Source organism: Sceloporus occidentalis, unplaced genomic scaffold (assembly GCF_023333645.1).
Source record: "Sceloporus occidentalis isolate IW3139 unplaced genomic scaffold, rSceOcc1.0.p SCAF_36, whole genome shotgun sequence".
Taxonomy (NCBI): Eukaryota; Metazoa; Chordata; class Lepidosauria; order Squamata; family Phrynosomatidae; genus Sceloporus; species Sceloporus occidentalis.
In genome coordinates this window covers 3,414,397-3,436,578 of record NW_028317016.1, presented here as the reverse complement: position 1 = coordinate 3,436,578, position 22,182 = coordinate 3,414,397, and the positions used below count along the sequence as shown (strand labels likewise).

At 41.1% G+C, this 22,182-nt stretch overlaps 1 protein-coding gene across 1 annotated transcript in view; it reads right to left on the bottom strand.

The window, feature by feature from the left end:
* Nucleotides 1-4,844: 4,844 nt before the first annotated feature.
* Nucleotides 4,845-22,182, bottom strand: part of LOC149297857 (arf-GAP with Rho-GAP domain, ANK repeat and PH domain-containing protein 3-like) — a 45,457-nt gene continuing 28,119 nt past the window's right edge. Inside the window, exons 19-31 of the mRNA XM_089488070.1 lie at nt 21,492-21,597; nt 21,122-21,269; nt 17,792-17,860; nt 17,282-17,356; nt 16,757-16,871; nt 16,129-16,257; nt 15,900-16,033; nt 14,696-14,778; nt 13,309-13,344; nt 9,586-9,649; nt 9,001-9,138; nt 5,965-6,003; nt 4,845-5,489 (exon numbers count right to left, since the gene is read on the bottom strand). Of these exons, the coding sequence (XP_089344196.1) occupies nt 4,845-5,489; nt 5,965-6,003; nt 9,001-9,138; nt 9,586-9,649; nt 13,309-13,344; nt 14,696-14,778; nt 15,900-16,033; nt 16,129-16,257; nt 16,757-16,871; nt 17,282-17,356; nt 17,792-17,860; nt 21,122-21,269; nt 21,492-21,597 (1,781 nt within the window). The remainder of the gene's footprint in view (nt 5,490-5,964; nt 6,004-9,000; nt 9,139-9,585; nt 9,650-13,308; nt 13,345-14,695; nt 14,779-15,899; nt 16,034-16,128; nt 16,258-16,756; nt 16,872-17,281; nt 17,357-17,791; nt 17,861-21,121; nt 21,270-21,491; nt 21,598-22,182) is intronic.

Genomic DNA, 22,182 nt, shown 5'->3' with positions numbered 1-22,182 from the left:
GTTGCTGAAGGCAAAACAGGTTCTACAGTACAGTAAATTAATACAACGTAGAAAAAACGTAGAAAAAAGACCAGTGAATACACTTGCTGTGGCTAGATTACAAATGAGTTATAGACCTTCTCTACAAATGACACTAATGCATGTGCTTTGTTATTAGCAATATAGACTTTAAATACTCCCAATCAGGATACTAAAATTGGCACTATGAAACCACTAGTTCACCACTCCTTTAGATTGGTGATGTTTTGCTACACCATACAGGGTCGTCATCAGGTTACATTACAGTTATAAGGCTGTCCTGGGGCCCTGGGGGGTGAAAAAGTCTCCTAAAAAAAGTAGACTGGAGGAGAAGCCCTCACTGGGGTGAAGGAAGTCTAAGCCAATTAGGAGAGACTTCTCAACTGTTTGAGAGTTCAGAAACCTCTCTTAATTGGCAAATGGCATGTCTGTACCATCTTTGCCGCCAAAAATATGAGTAAAAGAAAAAATCCAGGTGGTGTGGAGGAGGGGTCATCTGGGAAGGGGGGCCCAGACCTCACATCTTCTACTTTTGGACTTCCCAGATTGGCCATCTGGTAAACTATGGACCAATGGTCAAAGCAAAGTGGTACTACAACTCCTTTTAACCTCTTGAAGCTATACTTGTATTAGTACATATCAGTACTGTTTTTTTAAGGTTGGTAAGTAATTGCCAGCCCCAATAGCATCTCTGTGTGTCGGCCCACGAACCTGCCCCCCCCCCCGGGAAATGTCCCGTGGGCCGCATGTTGGACGCCCCTGACTTAGAGGGTCAGTACTTGGAGGTAGTGGCAGTTTCTCCACATATGCTTTGACCATTTTAGAGATGCTAGTCTGACTTTGGGGAGCTTGGGAATTTCCATTTGAGTCAATTGAAACAAATCCATATTTTAGTCCTCTCTAGCCCTATATAAAAAAATACATCCATACAGTGGAGAGGGCTAAAAAAGGCATGTGCAAAAAATGGTGATTATTAGTAATTTTCCCACTGATGTTTATGCCCTGCCCATCTAAAGAATCTTGCTCATGTTCTTAACATTTTTTTTACATGCTATCGTGTTTCCCCGAAAATAAGACACTGTCTTATATCTATTATTCCTCAAGACACACTATGGCTTATTTTCAGGGGATGTCTTATTTTTATTAAGTATGGTACAACAATCAACATTAATTCAAATATAGACCTAACAGGCGGAGCCGACCTTGTTGATGGGGCTGCCCGCACCTCTCCGGTCACCTCCAAGATAGCAGCTGTCAAAACGGGGCAGATGAGAAGGGCTGCCCGTCTTCTTTACCGCTCCGCGCCGGTACGCTGCATAGCCAAGCCTATCACTATGTCTTATTTTCGGGGTATGGCTTATATTGCGCAAATGCTTAGAAATCCTGTTACAGCTTTTTTTATGGGTATGTCTTATTTTCGGGGAAACAGGTACTCATATATTATTGATATATTTCATTTATGTAACATAGTAACATAGTTCATAAGGTTGAAAAAAGACCAAAGTCCATCAAGTTCAACCTATATACATATTGTGTCCCTACTGTGTTGATCCAGAGGAAGGCAAAAAACCCTTATGAAGCAGATGCCAATTGCCCCATACCAGGGGGAAAATTCCTTCCCGACTCCAAATATGGCAATCAGAATAAATCCCTGGATCAACGTTCTGTCCCTATTAATCTAATATCCATAACTTGTAATATTATTGCTTTCAAGAAACACGTCCAGGCTCCTTTTGAACTCTTTTATTGAGTTTACCATCACCACTTCCTCTGGCAGAGAGTTCCATAATCTCACCGCTCTTACTGTAAAGAACCCCCGTCTGTGCTGGTGTAGAAACCTTCTTTCCTCCAGCCGTAGAGGATGTCCCCTTGTTATAGATACAGTCCTGGGTATAAATAGGTCCTGGGAGTGATCTCTGTACTGTCCCCTTATATATTTATACATAGTTATTAAGTCCCCCCTAAGCCGTCTTTTTTCCAAACTAAATAACCCCAATTCTGATAATCTTTCTGGGTACTGTAGTCCTCCCATTCCCCTTATTACTCTGGTTGCCCGTCTTTGAACCCTCTCCAGCTCCACTATATCTTTCTTGTACACTGGTGCCCAGTACTGTACACAGTATTCCATGTGTGGTCTGACTAGTGACTTGTACAGGGGTAGAATTATTTCCTTGTCGTGGGCATCTATGCCCCTTTTGATGCACCCCATGATTTTATTTGCCTTAGCAGCAGCTGCCTGACACTGGTCGCTACAGGTAAATTTACTGTTAACTAAAACTCCTAAGTCCTTTTCCATGTCAGTCGTCCCCAGTGTTTTCCCATTTAATACATATTCCCAGCCTGGATTTTTCTTCCCCATGTGCATAACCTTACATTTATCTGTGTTGAACCTCATCTGCCACATCCCAGCCCAAGCCTCCAACCTATGCAGATCCATTTGTAATCGTGCGCTGTCCTCTATTGTGTTAACCACGTTACAGAGCTTAGTATCGTCTGCAAAGATTGATACTTTACTATGCAATCCCTCTACAAGGTCATTAATAAATATATTAAAAAGAATAGGACCCAAAACTGACCCCTGTGGTACCCCACTAGCAACAGTCACCCACTCAGAGTATGTACCATTAATAACCACCCTCTGTTTCCTATCACTGAGCCAGTTACTTACCCACATACACACATTCTCCCCCAGCCCAAGCATTCTCATTTTATGTACGAGCCTTTTATGTGGCACCGTATCAAATGCTTTGGAAAAATCAAGATATACGACATCCAGCGATTCACCCCGATCCAGTCTTGAGCTCACCTCCTCATAAAAGCTGATCAGGTTAGTTTGACAGGACCGATCCCTTGTAAACCCATGCTGATATGGAGTCATACACTTATTTTCATTGAGATACTCCAAAATAGCATCTCTTAGGAAACCCTCAAACAGTTTACACACAACAGAAGTTAAACTAACAGGCCTATAATTCCCCGGGTCACTTTTTGTCCCCTTTTTGAATATTGGCACAACATTTGCTATGCGCCAGTCCTGGGGAACAGACCCTGTCACTATAGAGTCCTTGAATATTAGAAATAGGGGTCTGTCTATTACATTACTTAACTCCCTTAGAACGCGGGGGTGAATACCATCTGGACCTGGTGATTTGTCTATTTTGATTTTTTTTAGGCGGCACTGCACTTCTTCCTGGGTTAGACAGGCGACATGTACTGGGGCATTTATCTCATCCTGCTGTATATTACCTGGCATTTCATTTTCCTCTGTGAATACAGCAGAGAAGAATATATTGCTCCCGCAATTTTTGCAGCACTTCTTACAATACATATATATTTAAAAGTATAACAAAACTAGAAATGACAGACTAAGACAAATCAATACATTGCGTAAAGAAGGCCCCCAAACTTACGCTTACAGTGTCTATGTAAAATGCCAAGGTGGCATCTGAGGTCTTTGTTCACAGATCTATTCTGCTTAGTCCTATGTAGTTGCAATTTTCATTAAACTTAAAAAGAAAACTTACAACAATCCTGCAAAACAAAGCTGCTTTAGTCTGTAGTCCATAAAATATTCCGTTTTGCTATTGTAAAATATTATAGGCATACCTCCTAAATGTCACAATTTCCGTGGACAGTCCAGCCAAGCAGGCTCACCACAGTCTTGATTTTTTAGGTGGTAAGGTGGCCAGACAATTCATCAGAGAACACACAAAGATGCTTCTGTCAGACCAGGTTAATTCCTACTTTATGTGAACATATTGAATACAAACTCACCAGATCCGCACCATATAATATGAATTGTTGTGACACTGATTTTCCTTCCTAACAACAATTGCTTCTCGTATGCATTTTTAATAAAGTAGGATGTTGGTTGTTATCTAAAAGCCAATTGCTCCTCTGTAGATACAATTAATAAAAAGGAACCTTTTAACATTCAGTATAATAACATGATTTTTTAATAACTTCACCTGTGTTCTTAGTTGTCATGTTGGACTTTAAGTGTTCTGGTTACCAAAGACACCTGGTGTCAACACCTGATGATGAGTAGTAAAATGATGGATCGACCTCCCACCAGAAGAGTTAGAGGCATGGAATAGGCATAAAGCTATTTTGAATTTAAGACAAGATCAAGGACTGATTAAGGTCTGAGTTCTTATATCAGGAAAATGGGCAGAGCAGATTGGTTGAATGGTTTTACTGTCAAATTCTATTTTTCTCTTCAAGGCTCTCTTCATCTACTCTGCAAAGTGAAACAAAAAGCCTTGTTTTGCTCTGCAATTTTTTAATTGTAACATGTTTGTTTCTTTTCTTTATATTTCTACTTATCATTGTCTATAGATTGGAAGTAATCATTTATACCCTTAAGTGTAATGAAATATGCTATACCATTGAAATAAAAACATTAAAAAATAAAGGCATTCATTTAATTCCAGATTGTACTTCACTACTTTATTTTACAGTATATTACTAAAACCCATCTTCTCTTTAAAGAAAATATAACTTAGTAGCTTCATACAATTAAATAATTTCAACCTAAAGACTACTTGAGATTATCTTTTATAGTAAAATGTTTTCAATTTTACTAAAGCATAGTTGGTTTCAACGGACACATAGTCTTCACAAATAACTACTAATGTAAAGTACAGACTGGATTTACAAATATAAGATCTTGACTTCACAAGCAGAACGCTTTCATTGTAGCCACAAGTCTCAAGTTTGTGAGCGCATTTAGAATTCAGATGGTCCCAATGTTTACAATTAACAATTTTGGACCATAATTTAAGTTTGGAATGGTCCTAAAATGCAGTTGACATCCAAGTTACTAGTCACGTGACCTGCTGGCTTGACTCTGGACTTGCTTCATTTTTCTTTGAGATAATTGTGCTGAGTTCCTGTAGCAGTTTGTCCTGCATATTAGAGGAAACTGGTAAGCTCTTCTTCCATGCTGGATTCTTCAATGGATCTGCAGATGGTTCAAAAAACAGTGGCAAGGAGCTCAAGTCCAGTGCACTTTTTGCTCCTTGGCTTCTTGAAGAAATTGTCTGGGTTCGATTAGGTTCCAGCTGCCTTTCAAGAGAAGCAGTTTTTCCAAAAGTACCACCAGTACCCCTTTCAGATACAAGTAATGTTGTGGTGTCATTAGTCAGAGTCTTAACATTATCTACACAAATATTTCTATCAAGGGAATGGGTTTTATTATACTTCTCTTTCTCTGACCTCCCTAGAGAACAAGGATTCATGTGGACATGATCTGGTGTGTTTTGCATAGTGTGCTTCTTTTGGGCACCATCAAGAGAAGGTTTACTGGATCTGTCCAAAAGCGGAGGGAAATGTTGAGGTTCCACTATATGGCTGCAGTCTGACTGAAGCTTGCTCTGGTAATTTCCTACTTCCTCGTACACAGGTTCATTGCCCTCATCATCGTGTCTTTCCTGAAGTTCCTCCAAAGAATCTTGGTGGACTTTCATTGGCTAAAGAAGGAAAGTATTACAGATTAGATTACATTCAACATCATCTCTCAGATTCAGTGTATTAAGTCATGCAGATGAATGTGTTCATTATGAGTTAACAGTATACATGCAAAACATGCACTTAATTAAACATTGCTGTAAAAATGAAATAAATCTAAATAATTTGTTACAGCTTTTTAAGTAGCATACTGCATTAATAATACATTTTATGTACCAGTTAGTCGTGTACAACAGGCAATGTATAAATGTGATTTTCAGGTTTTAAAGTGTTAAAAGTGGCCGTATCATTATAGCTACCTATGGAATGTCCTCGCTGATTAGATTTTTGGTTCTTGTGATAAGTCCAATTTTACAGTGTATGTATGTCTACATATTATCCATTACCATTGAATTCAACATCTGAGGGCAATGTGATGTACATGCATTTTAAAAGTCATTATGGGAGGACATGCTAAGTTCACCCTTATGTACTTACAAAGAACATAGACAGTGTCCTTCGTGTATGTAGACGACGCTGAGAAACAGAAATAAAGCAACACAACACAACATTTATACCTTTTTTTGAAATGCACTAATAATGCAAAAAAACAATTGGTCACTTAAAATGCAGACAGTATTTTCTACAATCCCATAATATACCGTATTGGCTCGAATATAGGCCGCACTTTTTCCCCCCACTTTAAGTCTTTAAAGTGGGGGTGCGGCCTATATTCGGGGTCTAGCGCCCGAATATGCGCAGTCCCGGGCGCCGGGCAGGGTTAGGATACAGATCCCCCGCAGCGGTGCAGGGGACCTGCATCCCACTCCCCGATACGCTTAGACAGCCTCCCCTGCCAGCACTTCCCACGGGGGGGGGGGGTTGGTGCCGGCACGGGAAGTTGTCTAAGCGCATCGTGCGGATGGTCACCGGCTGCGGCGGGGGACATCTACGCAATACGCGTATACAACTTCCGGTGCCGGCACTCAGCTGATGTGCCGGCACCGGAAGTTGTATACGCGTATTGCGTAGATGTCCCCCGCCGGCCCCGCAAGACACCCGGGAGTCTCCTCTGGTAAGTCGGGGGGGGCAGAGTGGCAGCATATCTCGGGGGGGGAGGGGGAGGTGGAGGACAGTGGCAGCATATCTCGGGGTGGGGGAGGGAGGAGGACAGTGGCAGCATATCTCGGGGGGGAGGGAGGAGGACAGTGGCAGCATATCTCAGGGGGGAGGACAGCGGCAGCATATCTCGGGGGGGGGAGAGACAGAGTGGCAGCATATCTCGGGGGGGGAGACAGAGTGGCAGCATGTTTTTTTGGTGCTTTTTTAAAGAAAAAAAGCACCAAACTTTTAGGGTGCGGCCTATATACGGGGGCGGCCTATATCCGAGCCAATATGGTAATAAAAGTCTGTGTGTTTGGTTGTATAGAGTGCTATAAAAAAGTATTTGCCCCATCCTGAGTATAAATATATATATATATATATATGTGTATATATGTATATATTTGTCACATTTAAATGTTTCAGATCATCAACTAATTTTATTATAAGACAAAGACAACATGGGTAAACACAAAATGCAACCTTTAAATGATAGTTTCATTTATTGAAAGTTAACAGTTAATCAAAACCTATATAACCCATGTGAAAAAGTAATTGCCCCCCTAAACCTAATAACTGGTTGTGCCACCTTGGCGGCAACCACTCAAATCAAGCGTTTGTGATAATCTCAATCGGATTCAAGTCAGAACCTTCATCTTGTTTCTTTTGAGCCATTCAGAGGTGGACTTGCTTGTGTGCTACGGATCGTTGTCCTGCTACACAATCCTACTGCACTTGAGCTTTAGGTCACAAATTGATGGCTGGACATTCTGCTTAAGGATTTTCTGTTACAGAGTAGAATTAATGGTTCCATCAATTATGGCAAGTCACCCAGGCCCTGAAGCAGCTTTCACTATGGTTCCCTGGTGTCCCAGAGCCCAGAGAAATGCCTTTGTAACCCTTTACACCCGATGTCAATGACTTTGTTTCTCTTGTCTGTTCTTAAATTTCTTCAGATCATGGCATCATGTGCTGCTTTTTTTGAGACCTCTAGTGGCGCACAGTATAGACCCAATGCCGGCCTGGTGGCAACCTCCTGATGAGTGGCACCCGTGGCGGACTGCCCCACCATGTATGATGGTGTCTGTCTTTGTCTCATATTAAAATTAATTTGATGATCTAAAACATTTAAGTATGAGAAATATGCAAAAAATAGAAGAAATCAGGAAAGGGGCAAATACATTTTCACAGGACTATATATATATATATATATATACACACACCGATCAGCCATAACATTATGATCGCTGACAGGTGACGTGAATAACACTGTTATTGTTATCATGCCACCTATCAGTGCGTATATTAGGCAGCAAGTGAACATTTAGTCCTCAAAGTTGATGTGTTAGAAGCAGGAAAAATGGGCAAGCATAAGCATCTGAGCGACTTTGAAAAGTGTCAAATTGTGATAGCTAGACAACGGGGTCAGAGCATCTCCAAACCTGCAGCTCTTGTGGGGTGTTCCCAGTCTGCAGTGTTCAGTACCTATCAAAAGCGGTCCAAGGAAGGAAAAGTGGTGAAAAGCTAAAGCTCACTGATGAACGTGGATGGCGAAGGCTGGCCCATGTGGTCAAATCCAACAGCCGAGCTACTGAAGCTCAAATTGCTAAAAAAGGTCATGCTGGTTCTGATAGAAAGGTGTCAAAACACACAGTGCATCCCAGTTTGTTGTGATGGGGCTGCCTAGCCGCAGACCAGTCAAATTGCCTACAATGGGCATGTGAGCGTAAGAACTGGACCACGGAGAAATGGAAGAAGGTGGCCTGGTCTGATGAATCACATTTTCTTTTACATCACATGGATGCGTAGCTTACCTGGAGAACATATGGCACCAGGATGCATCCGTGGAGGCCCCACCTCACAACTTACAGGACATAAAGGATCTGCTGCTAACTTCTTGATACCAGATACCCCAGCACACCTTTAATGGTCTAGTGGAGTCCATGCTTCGATGGGTCAGGGCTGTTTTGGTGGGAAAAGGGGGACCTACACAATATTAGCCAGGTGGTCATTATGTTATGGCTGATTGGTGTATATGCACTGTGACTGAACATCCTTTAAAGCACAAGGAAATCTTTAAGAACCACTAAAATTGAAGTGTTTATTTGATTTGAGACATCAGCAAAACCAATATACAATATAATTAAAATAAATCCTTGCTCCTCTGAGCTCTAACTAAACACACGTTTTTCTCCCTATCACTTAAAAGTACCACTTAAAAGTACCAAGGAACTCTAATAATCCTCTTTGGCAATGTAGCATAATTCATTTTGTTCCATATCGACAAAACTCATGAGAGGCATGGACTAACTGCCGTTAACTCCATTGACTGGCTCTGCTCATGTTGTGTCACTGGCCAGCTGCCCTTCTGTACTTCCATTTAGAATAACATTTAAAAAATGTCCTTTGTCAAAAAGAACTAAAAAGACTTACCAGTGTCTGGTTAGCTGTAACCATGGTGGCATTTGTGTCATCACCTCGGATTGGAACAAGGGGCATGGTACCAAATTTTTGCTTGGTGACATCTGAAGAGGAGTGCCTTCTTAAAACCACAGGACGGAGATCGTCATGCTGCAAATATTAATAATTTACTGAGCCTTCAGCTATTCTTAAAGTGAAGTCCCATGGAAAAATAAATATTTATCGTTCAGCTTTAAAATCAGTCAGTTTTATATTATATTGCTAACAAAAAGTTGTATTGCTAATAATTAAGTTATATTGCTGCTGTGGGGATTAGAGCTATGAGTGGTTTCATGTTTCTATAAGTTTCATTAGTCAGTGACAGGCTGGGTGATTGACTTATTTTAACTCCAGCCCTGGTGAAGACTAAAGGGGTGGGAAAATAACAAAGCAACTACCATTCTGCTTTTGTAAAAATATGGATGTAGTATAACAGCCTAATTATTTTTGGGGAACTTTGATATATCAAAATAATACAATACATTTCTTGATTTGGTTGGACTATCTCCAAAAGAGAAACAAGTAAATGTTATGTGTCTTCTGTGTCTAAATAAATACCTGGGCCTTTAGAATGCTTGTGATCCAGTCCCACATTTCTAGCTGCCCATTACAACATAAGCACCTAAAAATGGAAAAGAAACGTAAGTACCTTTTATTATAGTTACATTATGGATGTCTTTTTAATATATTGAAAATTCCATGCAAAAAAGCCCATTGATGAATGAGCAAACTGTTACACAATGTCATGCAAGAAAAAATATGTACAAGCACGAGTCAAAGATTATGTGTCAAATATTCCCTTATATTCATTGTACGTGCCACAAGGCATGTACGTGCCTCTTTATGTTCCACATAGACACATATATCTCCAAATTATGCCAGTTAGACCCATTTACTTCTTTTTCACCTGTACCCCCTCGTTACCTCTTACGTGGCTGAGCAGGGTAAGGGTAGAGCTGAATGTTAAAATAATTATGTGACTGGCGGACAGGGTTAGGTGAAGAGCAAATTATATATTGGCATTGTTAGTCTTGGAGAGGGACTCACAGAGTTGCAATTACTTATTTGTGTATGCTGCTTAATAAGTATTGGACCCCATTTCTTGGGGTTTACGCAGATTTAGCAATTATACATCCGGGACAATTGAATTTTTGTTGCCAGCCCTAGAATTTTTGTTGACACATAACTTTAGGTTTTTATTTCTGACGTTATATTGACTAGCACTTTAATGAGATTAAAGAGGCGTCACCAATGTTTTAATGTATTTTGGTAACATCTCATCTTATTGTGTGAATATGCTGGGTACCTCTCTGATAAGGTGCTGTTGATTACGTGACAATGATTATGTGATTATGTTAACCTGTGACTGCTGTTTATAAGAGATGTGGTTTGTCTGTAACCCAGACTGCTTTTGGGGTAAGAAAAATGCGAAATGTGTCAAGCATTAAGTCTGGTATTGTCAGGTTCTCCAGGTGCTTGTGTTTGTTCTGTCCAAGGACGTGTATAAAAGATCGTAGCTGGCGTTTCCAGCTTAAATGTCATATTTTTTCACTTGAAATTTTTATTGAATTTTCATTACAAAAGAAAATTCATGGACAAAAACATGAGAGAAAGACGGTACCGAAATCAGCAAACATCAGACCAATGCAGTACAATGTGCCACATAGCGGAGTAACAGAACCTGGCCAGGTAGCTAGTAAAACATAGCACAATACAAATACATGGTCAAATAATCAAAAGAGCAAAAGGAAATGCAATGAACATCAAAGCAGCCATATACACTAGAGGAGTACACAATCAGTGGCAAGCTGCGTCGGAATAAGGACAACGTATGACCTGTCCATGGAAGGGAGGGACGAGGGAAAACAGGAAAGAAGGGGAGGGAGGGAATAGAGAGGAAAAAGAAAAGAAAAGAGAGAGAGAAGCCTAGAACGAACGAACAGCCTTCAAGCTCCATGGAGTACGCATGTCATGGAGCAGAAAACCAGGAGGGGTGCCACGAAAAGAGGTAAGATAGAAGTCATCCCATCTATCCCAAGTAGCCTGGAAAACATGAGAGGTACCCATCGCCGAGTGGGCCATACATTCGTACGTACGAGTAGTTGCTACAGAGTAGAGCACCTCACGTATGGATGGAGGTGTAGGGTTCTTCCACTTCCTAGCAATACAACTCTTAGCAGCCAGGAGGAGATGCATGAGGAGTTTACGACATGGTGAATCTAGGTCAGAAGGGAGCATGTCTAGGAGGGCGACCGAGACAGAGGAGACAATTGAGACTGGAAGCAAATGATTAATGAGTGCGAAAACTTCAGACCAAAAAGTAGTCAACAGAGGACAGTCCCACCACACATGAGCCATCGTCCCCCTGTGGCCACACGACCTCCAGCACAAAGGGGAGGTAGACGGAAAAATCTTGGAGAGCTTGGCGGGGACATAATACCAGCGGAATATGACTTTAAGATCTGTTTCAAAATGGGTAGCATTTCTGGACACACCTCGGATCTGTTCCAAGGCCGTATACCAATCCTGAACATCAAAGGAACATTGGAGCTCTTTTTCCCAAGCCTCCATATATGGAAGCTTACTATCAGGCGCACAATCCAGCAACGCCGCATAGCAAACGGAAATGGCATGCTGGACAATTGGAGCCTGAAGACAAAGCGTAATAATTGGAAGCATGGAGGCCGCAGACGGGGTAGGTTTCCAGTATTTCTGAATGACGTTACGGAATTGTAGAAACTTCAGGAAATCCTTATTGGAGAGGGAATAGTCGGCTTGTAATTCTTGGAAAGAGCGGACATGACCTCGCGAAATAAAATGGTTAATGGTCAGGACACCAGCCTGCAGCCAAGAGTCAACGGAGACATGAGGCAATAGTGAGCGTAAAACCGTAATAGGCGCATATGCAGATAAGGTAGATGGAAACCCAAGAGTGGTACGGTAGTTGTCCCACAAGGACAGTGACAATTTTGAGGTGGGTAAAAGATGCGGCAGAGGTGGGCGAACAGACTTCGGGAGCCAAAGTAAGTCGCTGAGGACCCACGGTCGAACAAAAGCATTTTCAAGGTCAACCCACGCCACACGTGCCGCAGCGGAGAACAGGTGGAGAGTCTGTGTGAGGGCAGCAGCCAGATAGTATTTCTTAACATCTGGGACTCCCAGGCCTCCCAGCATTTTGGGTCGTTGAAGGAGACGAATGGAGAGCCGGGCTTTGTTGTTGGCCCAGATGAACTTGGAAACAGTCGACTGAATTTCGCGGAGAAGGGTGGGCGATATATGGACCGGCAACGTCCGGAACAGGTAGAGCAGCTTCGGTAAAGAGTTCATCTTGAAGGAGACAATCCTACCCGTCCATGACAGTTCAAATTTGGACCATCGAAGGAGATCTTCCTTAATCGCTCGCCAGATATGTTGGTAATTTACTTTAGCCAAAGTGTGGACAGATTTAGTGAGCCGAATACCCAGGTAAGTAAGGTAATCAGATCTCCAGTCATACGGAAACATTGTCGATAGTTGGGCCATCGCCACCGCAGGGAAGCCAAGATTCAGAGCCTGGGATTTGCCCCAATTGATTTTATAATAGGAAACTGTGCCAAACTCCTCAAGGAGAGAGTGCAATGCCGGCAGAGAGCGCTGAGGATCTGTGATGGTCAGCAGAACGTCGTCAGCATATAAGGCCAGTTTCGTTTCGACAGAATGGCACGAAAAACCCTTGACATCCGGAGACGATCGCACCGCTATAGCAAGAGGCTCCATGGCTAGCGTAAAGAGTAACGGAGAAAGGGGACAGCCTTGTCTCTTTCCATTTGAAATGTCAAAAGGTCGGGAGAGGAAGCCGGCAACACGAACATTTGCATGAGGATGAACATATAACCGGTCAATCGCTGCGATGAAGGCATCCGGGAGATGAAACTAAATTTAATTTTTTAATTGACAGAGGTGTCAACTCTAAAGATGCCTAAAATGTGCACCATCTGTTCACTGGAGTCATGCTAAATATGTTTCAAAAAACAATTAATATTTCTCATAGAGCCAGTTCCTCTTTCAATGATGTCTAAATGCATCTTGGCAGTGGTCATGTGGTATTAGTGGCATTCTCAACAACAAAAATTCTCTGCAACCAGTTCACACAAATTGTATTCAGGGAAATTACAAATGCTCAATCGGTCATACATGTTACGACTACTAGATACTGACAATTTAAGTGCTGCTTTGCAAGAGATGCTGGATTATAATTGCAATCATTCTCCACCATTTGAGCTACAGCTCAAAAATACTTACAGTTGCTGCTTGTCTAGGTAGATAGTGAATCCCCACCTACAAAATGAATTTAGAAAAACTTTTGTCAATCATTAAGGTATTCAAGGAGAAAAATGTATGAACCTTTGCTAAATGATGGCTTTGCTGTTATATAGACAAAAAAAACAATATGCTCTTTATGAGCAAGCAGCCCCTAGGGAGACATGAGCTGAACTGGGACCAAACCAGACCCTAAGCCTGGCTCACTGAGCTACGTATGAGCCAAGTCAGATTTACCCACCAAATATATAGGGTCAACGTCTGTTTGGATGGATGCTTACAAGGACCCAAAGACAGAACAGCAGGACAGGCCTTAATCAGCATAGCTCATGAGGAATGCAAATTAGCGGGCTAAATGCGTTCCAGCTTGTACGTCTTCCCTTCAGTTCAGTGCAGTATTTCAAATAAATACAAATCATCTAAAGACAGGGCTAAAAAACTATCTTTTATTTAAGATCATATGAAGCCATTTATTATCACATAGTTGTTTGGCTCATTTTTAAATCATAATGAGAACAGATAGGCCCTGATCAAAAGTTTACATGTCCTTGAATGTTTGGCCTTGTTACAGACACATAATGTGACACAAACAGGTTAAAATGGCAATTAAAGGTTTTTAAATTGCAATTATTATCTGTGTATAAACTCAACGAGTTTGTTAGCCCTCATGTGGATGCACTCAGCAGGCTAGATACAGATCCATGGGGAGCAGAAAGGAACCTTTTTCAAAAGACCCTTCACAGCGGTTCCCTCCCTACATCTTCTCACTCATCTCTAAATACACTCCACACCGGTCTCTCCGCTCTTCCAGTGATCTCCTTCTATCCTCTCCTCTGATTTCTAGCTCTCATGCACGCTTACAAGATTTCTTAAGGGCTGCCCCTATCCTCTGGAATGCTCTCCCCCGGTGTATCCGTCTTTCTCCCTGCCTTTATTCCTTCAAAAAATCCCTCAAGACCCACTTCTTTAAAGACGCTTACAACATTGCACACTTACGCCCTCCCATATTCCTTTAGCTCACCTTTCCCAGTCCCTCCCCTGCAATACTTTTACTAGTGTGACTGGTCTATCCCTAACAACCGTACTTTTACCTATTGTGTAATACACCCTAACTCCCTCTAGATTGTAAGCTCGTTTGAGCAGGGCCCTCCTCACCTGTTGTCTCTGTTAGTCAATTTGTTATGTTACATACTACTTGTTGTGTCCTGTCCACCCATTGTACAGCGCTACGGAATTTGATGGCGCTACATTAAACAATAAATAATAATAATAACTGTTGTTTAAAAATTGCAATCTTGCTGCTGATGACGGTTATTTCTTAAAAGTTTATATGACCTTATAATTGTCAGCGATCCCCTTCAAAACTTACGGAGATGGTGGCTTCATCTTTTTCCGGATTCCCATGTAAACTTTTGCATTTTCAAGAGGCCATTCTCGTTCTGGCTTTGCGCTCTGTAATACACATAAGAAACAAACAAAAAAATCACATAAGTATCTCTACGCAAGCCGATAAAAGCAGTTAACGACATATGAAAAGTATTTTGGTGTTCATGTCAGACTTTATATTAATAACAGCACCCTGTTTTTTACTTAGACAGTAAATTCTATGGGGCAGGTACCTCCTTTCCTAATGTTTCCATATCAAACATCTGTAGACCAATCAAACATCTGTAGACTACTTTACTTACTATATGTGCCCCTACTTGGCACTAAAGCCTCATAAGTGGAAGCAAAGCATTTTAGAAGCCAAAAAAATCATATATCCGTTGAAAATCTAAATATTCCTGATAATCAAACTTGTTCACACTTCTTTAAACCTGCTCAGTCTATGTGCCTTAGGTTTGAAAGGTCAGTAATGGCTTACATTTCAGGGTTTGGCAATGTAAGAATATTTTCAGTAACAATATGCTTTGTAAATTTCAAACCACACACAGTATAGTATTTCTAAATCAGTTTTAATTTCACAATATGGAGTTTATTCAGTAAAGTGAATTGTAAGTGAGTTGGAGTGAAATGAAGGGCTCGCCAAAGCTGCTCTCGCATACAATATTCATTTGGTTTGTTAGTTAATTATATTTATTTTTAAAGTTTTCACAACTCAGCTATTTAGTAAAATAAACTTTTAGAAACTTGGACAGCAACTACCCATATATGAGAACTTTAGCAATAAATGCAGGGTTGCCACATAATGATGGGAGTCACAGGGCATGCAGCTGCAACCTTCAGAAATAGGTTAGAGGGTGTAGTGGCAGTCAGTCCAAGGTTTGGTGTGGAGCCAATATACCTGAGCCCCCCCCCCCTTTTTTTGCTGCCCAAGAAAAGTGGTGCTCCCTGGACATGGGGGGCAGGTGAAACCGTTCTAACAGGCTCATGTTCATGATCCACAGTGAAGCGCTATAAATCCTTCATCCAGCCCTCCATCCACCACCTTGAAAGGCAAGTGCAGAGGAGGTGACAGGTGTAAGTGGGTGGGTAGGCTTTACTATGGTACACACTTAGGCTCCACTAACAATTGTTGTAATGATTACCCCTACAACCCTTATTGTGTAAGTGAATGATGTAAAAACCAATACCTTCTTTTCCTTAAGCAACAGCAGCTTCCGATCTCTGATGACAAAATACCTTTCCTGGAATTTACATCCCAGTAGTTTAGGGGACTCCTCTCTGCACTTCACCAACCCACACTTAGGGGTTTCTCTTTTTGCTCCTAATGGTGTACAGCAAGAAGGGAACTGTTACAGATGCGGTTTATATATCAAAAAGTATATTCTTCTATTTACTCCAGAATTGTTTTATAGTCACCTGTAAAAAGACAACTTCCTTCTACAATGGGGACCTTTTTTACAAGCAAGTAAGCTGAACTAGGCTCTGCCAACTTGCACCACTGCAAAGCCTGCTCTAGAACCTTTTCCTTAGGATGCAAAGGTCGTTCTGTAGAAAACACACAAGAAAGAATTTGTAAAAAATGCTAATTCTATCCCAAAATTTTGAATACTTCCCACCCAGATCCCCACGGTTTCCTAATAAAGGGAAAAAAACAAAGCTAAATTAATAGAAACAATCCAGAGAACAGGAAAGTTAAGATGGCAGTTCCCAGGGTAAGAACATAATTAACTTTATATATTTTTTCTTAATCTGCAGACAAAATAACATAATTACATTACATTTATAAAGCGCCGCCCGATTCCGCAGCCCTGTTACATTCATTAGAGTAATTTATAAACACATACAATAACACATTCAAAAACAAACTGGTGAAAGGAGAAGAGGGCCCTGCTCTTGCGAGCTTACAATCTAGTCATAAGCCTATTAGTACACTAACCTGTTCACCACAATAAGAATCTAGATGTAACATACTTGAATTCTAAATCCCACAGATGAAATTTGTTGTTGTCTTTTACAATCACATGCTGGCTCCACTGATATTTACCAAGTTCACCATTTTCAAATTCTTCAAAGGTCAGCCAGATGTCCAAGCTTGCAGGAATATTCCGCATATCTAGGACCTGATTAGTGAGCTCCTCTGCTGTCATTACTGGAGACACCTGAGTGCAAACAATGCCATTTACAAAATAAACAAAACACATATAAAGAACGACTGAGAGGTAAAGTCTTAAGCTTGTAGAATACTATGAAAGCTGACGGCATGTAACTGCTGATTTCTGCATGTACTACACTTTGCTCTAAAACTGCAAAATCATTGCAAAATAACAGAAAATGGCACACAAATCACAATTTTTTTCTTAATGCTTGCACAATTCTCCCTTTAATGGTCAACTTACATCTTCACTTTCAATATAGAAAAGCAAACTATAAAACCACAAATACAAACATGAAATTTCTAAAATAACAGTAGATGAATTCCCTTTTAACTGCCGTCTCTGGTTTGGAAAACATCTCGAGTGAGGGACTTTACAAGTTAAAATGCAAATTATATGGCTTTAGAATTACTAACCTTCAAAGTGACACAACAGTCTGGCAATTTCTTTTCCAAGTAAACCTCGATAATTAGATCTCCGGCTTGTGACAGCTGTCAAATGGAAGGTAAAACTTGTTAAGGACTATACACTTACATCAGACTATGACTGATATTTGATATGTATAGTTTATTGCATGTAATAATACAAAGCCAAGGAGACACTGTTACAGTAAGTGATTACTGGTGCTTATTAATAGTGGACCACTTCTCACTAATCGTTCAGTAAAAGTGTGCTGTTTGGAGGTAGTCAGTGTTTGGTGGTTCAATGTGGAGCAGTGAGAATTGTGCATCCCCACACTGAGAAGATGTTGTGACATCATTATCCAATGGCCCACTTGTCCCTGGAAATATATGGGCATGAGCAAATATACCAGAGAAGGGTGTTATTTGGGAACAGTCAGTTCCTTTTTTTTTACACCATTGAACAAAGCAGAACTATCTAAAGATATATGGGTCCTCAGACCGTCACTTCTGGTGTGCTATTACCTGGACATCTTTCCATGTAGTGATTAAGCTATTTTCCAATTCCATTTGTGTCACATGTTCTTCATCAATCTGGAATGGTAAAATAAAAAATATATAGAAAAGTAAAAATGATGTTGGTTAAAAAAGGACTATCCCCTTCTAAACTGTTAACATCAAACTTTTACAACTCTATTGATTCCTGGTACATTAGATATTAAATGCTAATCAGAGTATCTGGCAGTAAATGACAGTTAAAAAGACAGATTATAGGCACTGCTGGTTTACATTTATAGATATTGAAATTAGCATGCATGTGATTGGCTTCTACTACTCCCAACTATTTTATTGGGAGTTTGGGTACAATTGACTAGAATGAGAGTTTTGCTCTTACCGTATTTGCTCGATTATAAGACGACCCTGATTATAAGACGACCCCCCAAAATCTGAATATTAACTTAGGAAAAAAAGAAAAAGCCTCAATATAAGACGACCCTAAAGGAAAAAAGTTTTACCAGTAAATGTTAATTCATGTAAACTATTTTTTTAAAATAAAAGCTATGATTGAGAAAAATATTTTTTTTGTTTTTATTTCCTTGTATTTTCCAACCTGTCCCCCAGTTATGCACATCTGCCCCCAGGCTTGCCACACCAATATGGCACTGTGGCCCATGATATGCCTTTTAACCCTCTATATGCCACTATATGCCACTGTGCCCCATGGTATGCCTTTTGACCCCCTATGTGCCACTCTGCCTCCAGAAATGCCTTATACCCCTATATCCCATTCTGGCATTTAGGGGGTTAAAATGCATATTATGGGGCAGAGTGGCATATAGGGAGGTATAAGGCATTCCAGGAGGCAGAGTGGCATTAAGGGAGTTAAAAGGCGTTGTATAGAGCACTCTGCCTCCTGAAATGCCTTATACCTCCCCATATGCCACTCTGCCCCATAATATGCCTTTTAACCCCCTAAGTGCCAGAGTGGCATATAGGGGTATAAGGCATTCCAGAAATGCCCTATGCCCCCATTTAACACACACACACACACTTACCGGTGCTTCCAATTTCCTGCTGTATTGCCGGGGCAGCGGGTTGACGTCTCCTTCCGCTGCAGCCGGAAGGAGGTGGAGTTGGCAGCAGGGGTTTGTCTGCGTCCGTCGCAGATACCTTCCCCGGCTGTCAGAGATCAGAGTTCCCCGCACCGGTGCGGGGAACTCTGATCTCTGACAGTCGGGGAAGGTATCCGTGACGGACGCAGACAACCCCCGCTGCTAGCCACACCTCCTTCCGGCTGCAGCGGACTTTGTCTACGCGGATCGCGTAGACGTCAACCCGATGCCCCGGCAATACAGCAGGAAGCACCGGTAAGTGTGTGTGTGGGGGGGGGGAGAGACAGGAGGATCCAGGTCCCCTGCAACGGTGTGGGGGATCTGGATCTTAGTCTCATGATCAGACCTCTATTTGAGGTCTGATTAGAAGACGACCCCGATTAGAAGACGAGGGGTATTTTTCAGAGCATTTGCTCTGAAAAAAACCTTGTCTTATAATTGAGCAAATACGGTATTTTTTTTCTAAGACTTATTTTCTAACTCCAGTAACTAACAAATTATTGGAGCATTTATGATGTCCATGCAGTAGAATGAATTGGAGTCCATACAAAATCTACTTCACTATATGTTTACAAAGGAAATATGGCTGGTGTTTTCGGCTTTATTTCTATTGGAGCTCATCCGGTCACACTGCTCTTTCTCTGGACACAGGAGTTGTGTTCAGCACCACATCCTGCCCAATTTACCTCCTACACCCATATAATTTGATGCTATCTGGGACTATCTGAAAGGAACCCCTCCCATTGTAGTTAACCCTACTTATGTGTGGCTAGCCCTGCCCCCTCACAAGCCCACTCCCCAGAAGAGGTAGTTCTCTGGGTGGCCTGACCTGGCAAGTTCCCTCGATGATTGTATATACAAGTGGCAAGAAAAAGTAAAGGAACTCTTTGGCGTTACCTGGTTATCTGCATTAATTGTTCATAACATGCGATCTCATATATATCTAAGTCACAAGTACAGTATAGACAAACACAATGTGCTTACACTAATAACACTCAATCAATGATAATCTTTCAGGTGTTTATTGAACACACTCATTAAACATTCACAGTGTTGGTAGAAAAAGTAAGTGAACCCTTGGATTTAATAACTGGTCAAACCTCCCTTGGCAGCAATAACCTTAAAAAAACCAAGCTGTTCCGGTAGTTGTAGATCAGACTTGCAGAGCTTCCAGGAGGAATTGCTTAAGCTCAGCCATATTCTTAGGATGTCTGTTGTGATCGGCTCTCTTGAGATCATTCCACAGAATCTCTAACGGGTTAATTTCTGGGCTTTGACTGGGCCACCCCAAAAAGCGAATTTTCTTTTTTAAACCATTCTGTAGTAGATTTACTTTGATGTTTAGGTTCATTATTCTGCTGCACCACCCAATTTCTACTGAGCTTCAGATGGCAGACAGCAAAGCACTCCCAAATTATGAAACTACCACCACCGTACTTCACTGTTGGAATGATGTTTTCATGTTGGTGCCCTTTTGTTATGCCATACGTAGTGCTGCATGTTCTTCCCAAACAATTTCACCACCTCTATGGCAAACTTTAGGTGCACAGCAATTTTTATTTTAGAGAGCAGGGGCTTCCTCCTTGGTGTCCTGCCATGGACTCCATGTCTGTTCAAAGTTTTTCATACTCCTAGGGCCCACTCTTAGGGAGTGTCTTAATTTATAAACAATTTGTCTAACTGTGGACTTATGAATATGTTTGAGTGTCTTTTTATGTCAAAGTAGCTCTAGAACAAACCACCAATGCTGTTTCATTGATTGGATTGCTAACTCCTGACTCCAATTAGCTTTTGTTAAAGGCTAGGTGTTCACATACTTTTTCCAACCTAAACTGTGAATGTTTGAATGATCTATTCAATATGGACAAGAACAATACAGTAATTTTGTGTTATTAGTAAAAAGAAAGATTGTGTTTGTTCATTAATATAACTTAGATAAAGATCATATCATATTTTAAGACAAATTGACACAAAATTCTAAAGGGTTCACTTAGTTTTTTGCCACCATATTAATTTGTGTGAGTTGGGCTAACATGTACTACTACAAGTTTTGTATTATAATGTCTTAAAAAAGGAAGGTATGTCTCAATTTGAGTGTGGTGACATGCAGTGAAGCCAATGCCATAAAGTAAGAAACTAGAATTTTCATTTAAATATGTCTGAAAAGTTAAGTGCTTCCAGAAAACTGGAAACTTGCCATTAGTGATCATGAGTAAAGTAGGTACTCCAAAGGAACACTTACAGAGAAAACATAGGCATAGTTGTCTATTATGTCCTCCATCACTTTCACCTCGTGTTCCCCTTTCCCATCTGTTTGAAACAGGCTGGGAGCAAATAACAGTGCAAGGTTCTTGGTGCACATTTGGTTTAAATCTGCACATTTCTGAACTCTGTGAGACAAAAACAAGATGTTTATATAAGAAGAGCTGTAATCTACTAACGTGTAGAGATTTGCTGTTCAGAGCCACCAAAGTTATAGTTATAGGAATTGTATGAATCACATCCAATACATTTGATCATGTGCAATAGGTGGTCATGCTATGTTTACATATACATTTTCTTATTATATGCAATACTTCAAAGTATCTTTATCCAATGAGATCATTTCATACCTATATAGGTGTCCAATCAGTGCAGTCAACGTTGCTCTGTTGACCTTCGGAAGTTGATTAATTAGTTCTATGTATTTATCCAGCCTCTTCGATTTTTCAGGGTGTCCTGCAAAGCAGGAATTATTAAATACACTACAAGCCCGAATAACAACATTTTGCACCCGGATATATCACAATAGAAATAAATAAACCTAATATGATATTGACCTACCACATTTAGATGTTGACACCCACTTGTCCAGGATTGCAGGAATAATACCGATGTTAAGTAAAGTTCTTTCTATTATACCATATCAATTCAAAGGGCAAATATGTTTTTCTTTTGCAGTTTAATGAGTTTCCAATTAAAAAGCGCAGCTAGTGTTGAAAGAGTGCATAAACCGTATTGGCTCGAATATAGGCCGCACTTTCCCCCCCCACTTTAAGTCTTTAAAGTGGGGGTGCGGCCTATATTCGGGGTCTAGCACACGACGCCTGGGACATGCAGTTCCGGGCGCCGGGCAAGCAGCAGGGTTAGGATACAGATCCCCCGCAGCGGTGCAGGGGACCCGTATCCTACTCTCTGATACGCTCAGACAGCCTCCCCTGCCAGCACTTCTCACGGGGGGAGTGCTGGCACGGGAGATTGTCTAAGCGCATCGTGCAGACGTTCACCGGCAGCGGTGAACGTCCACACCATGCGTTTTACCTC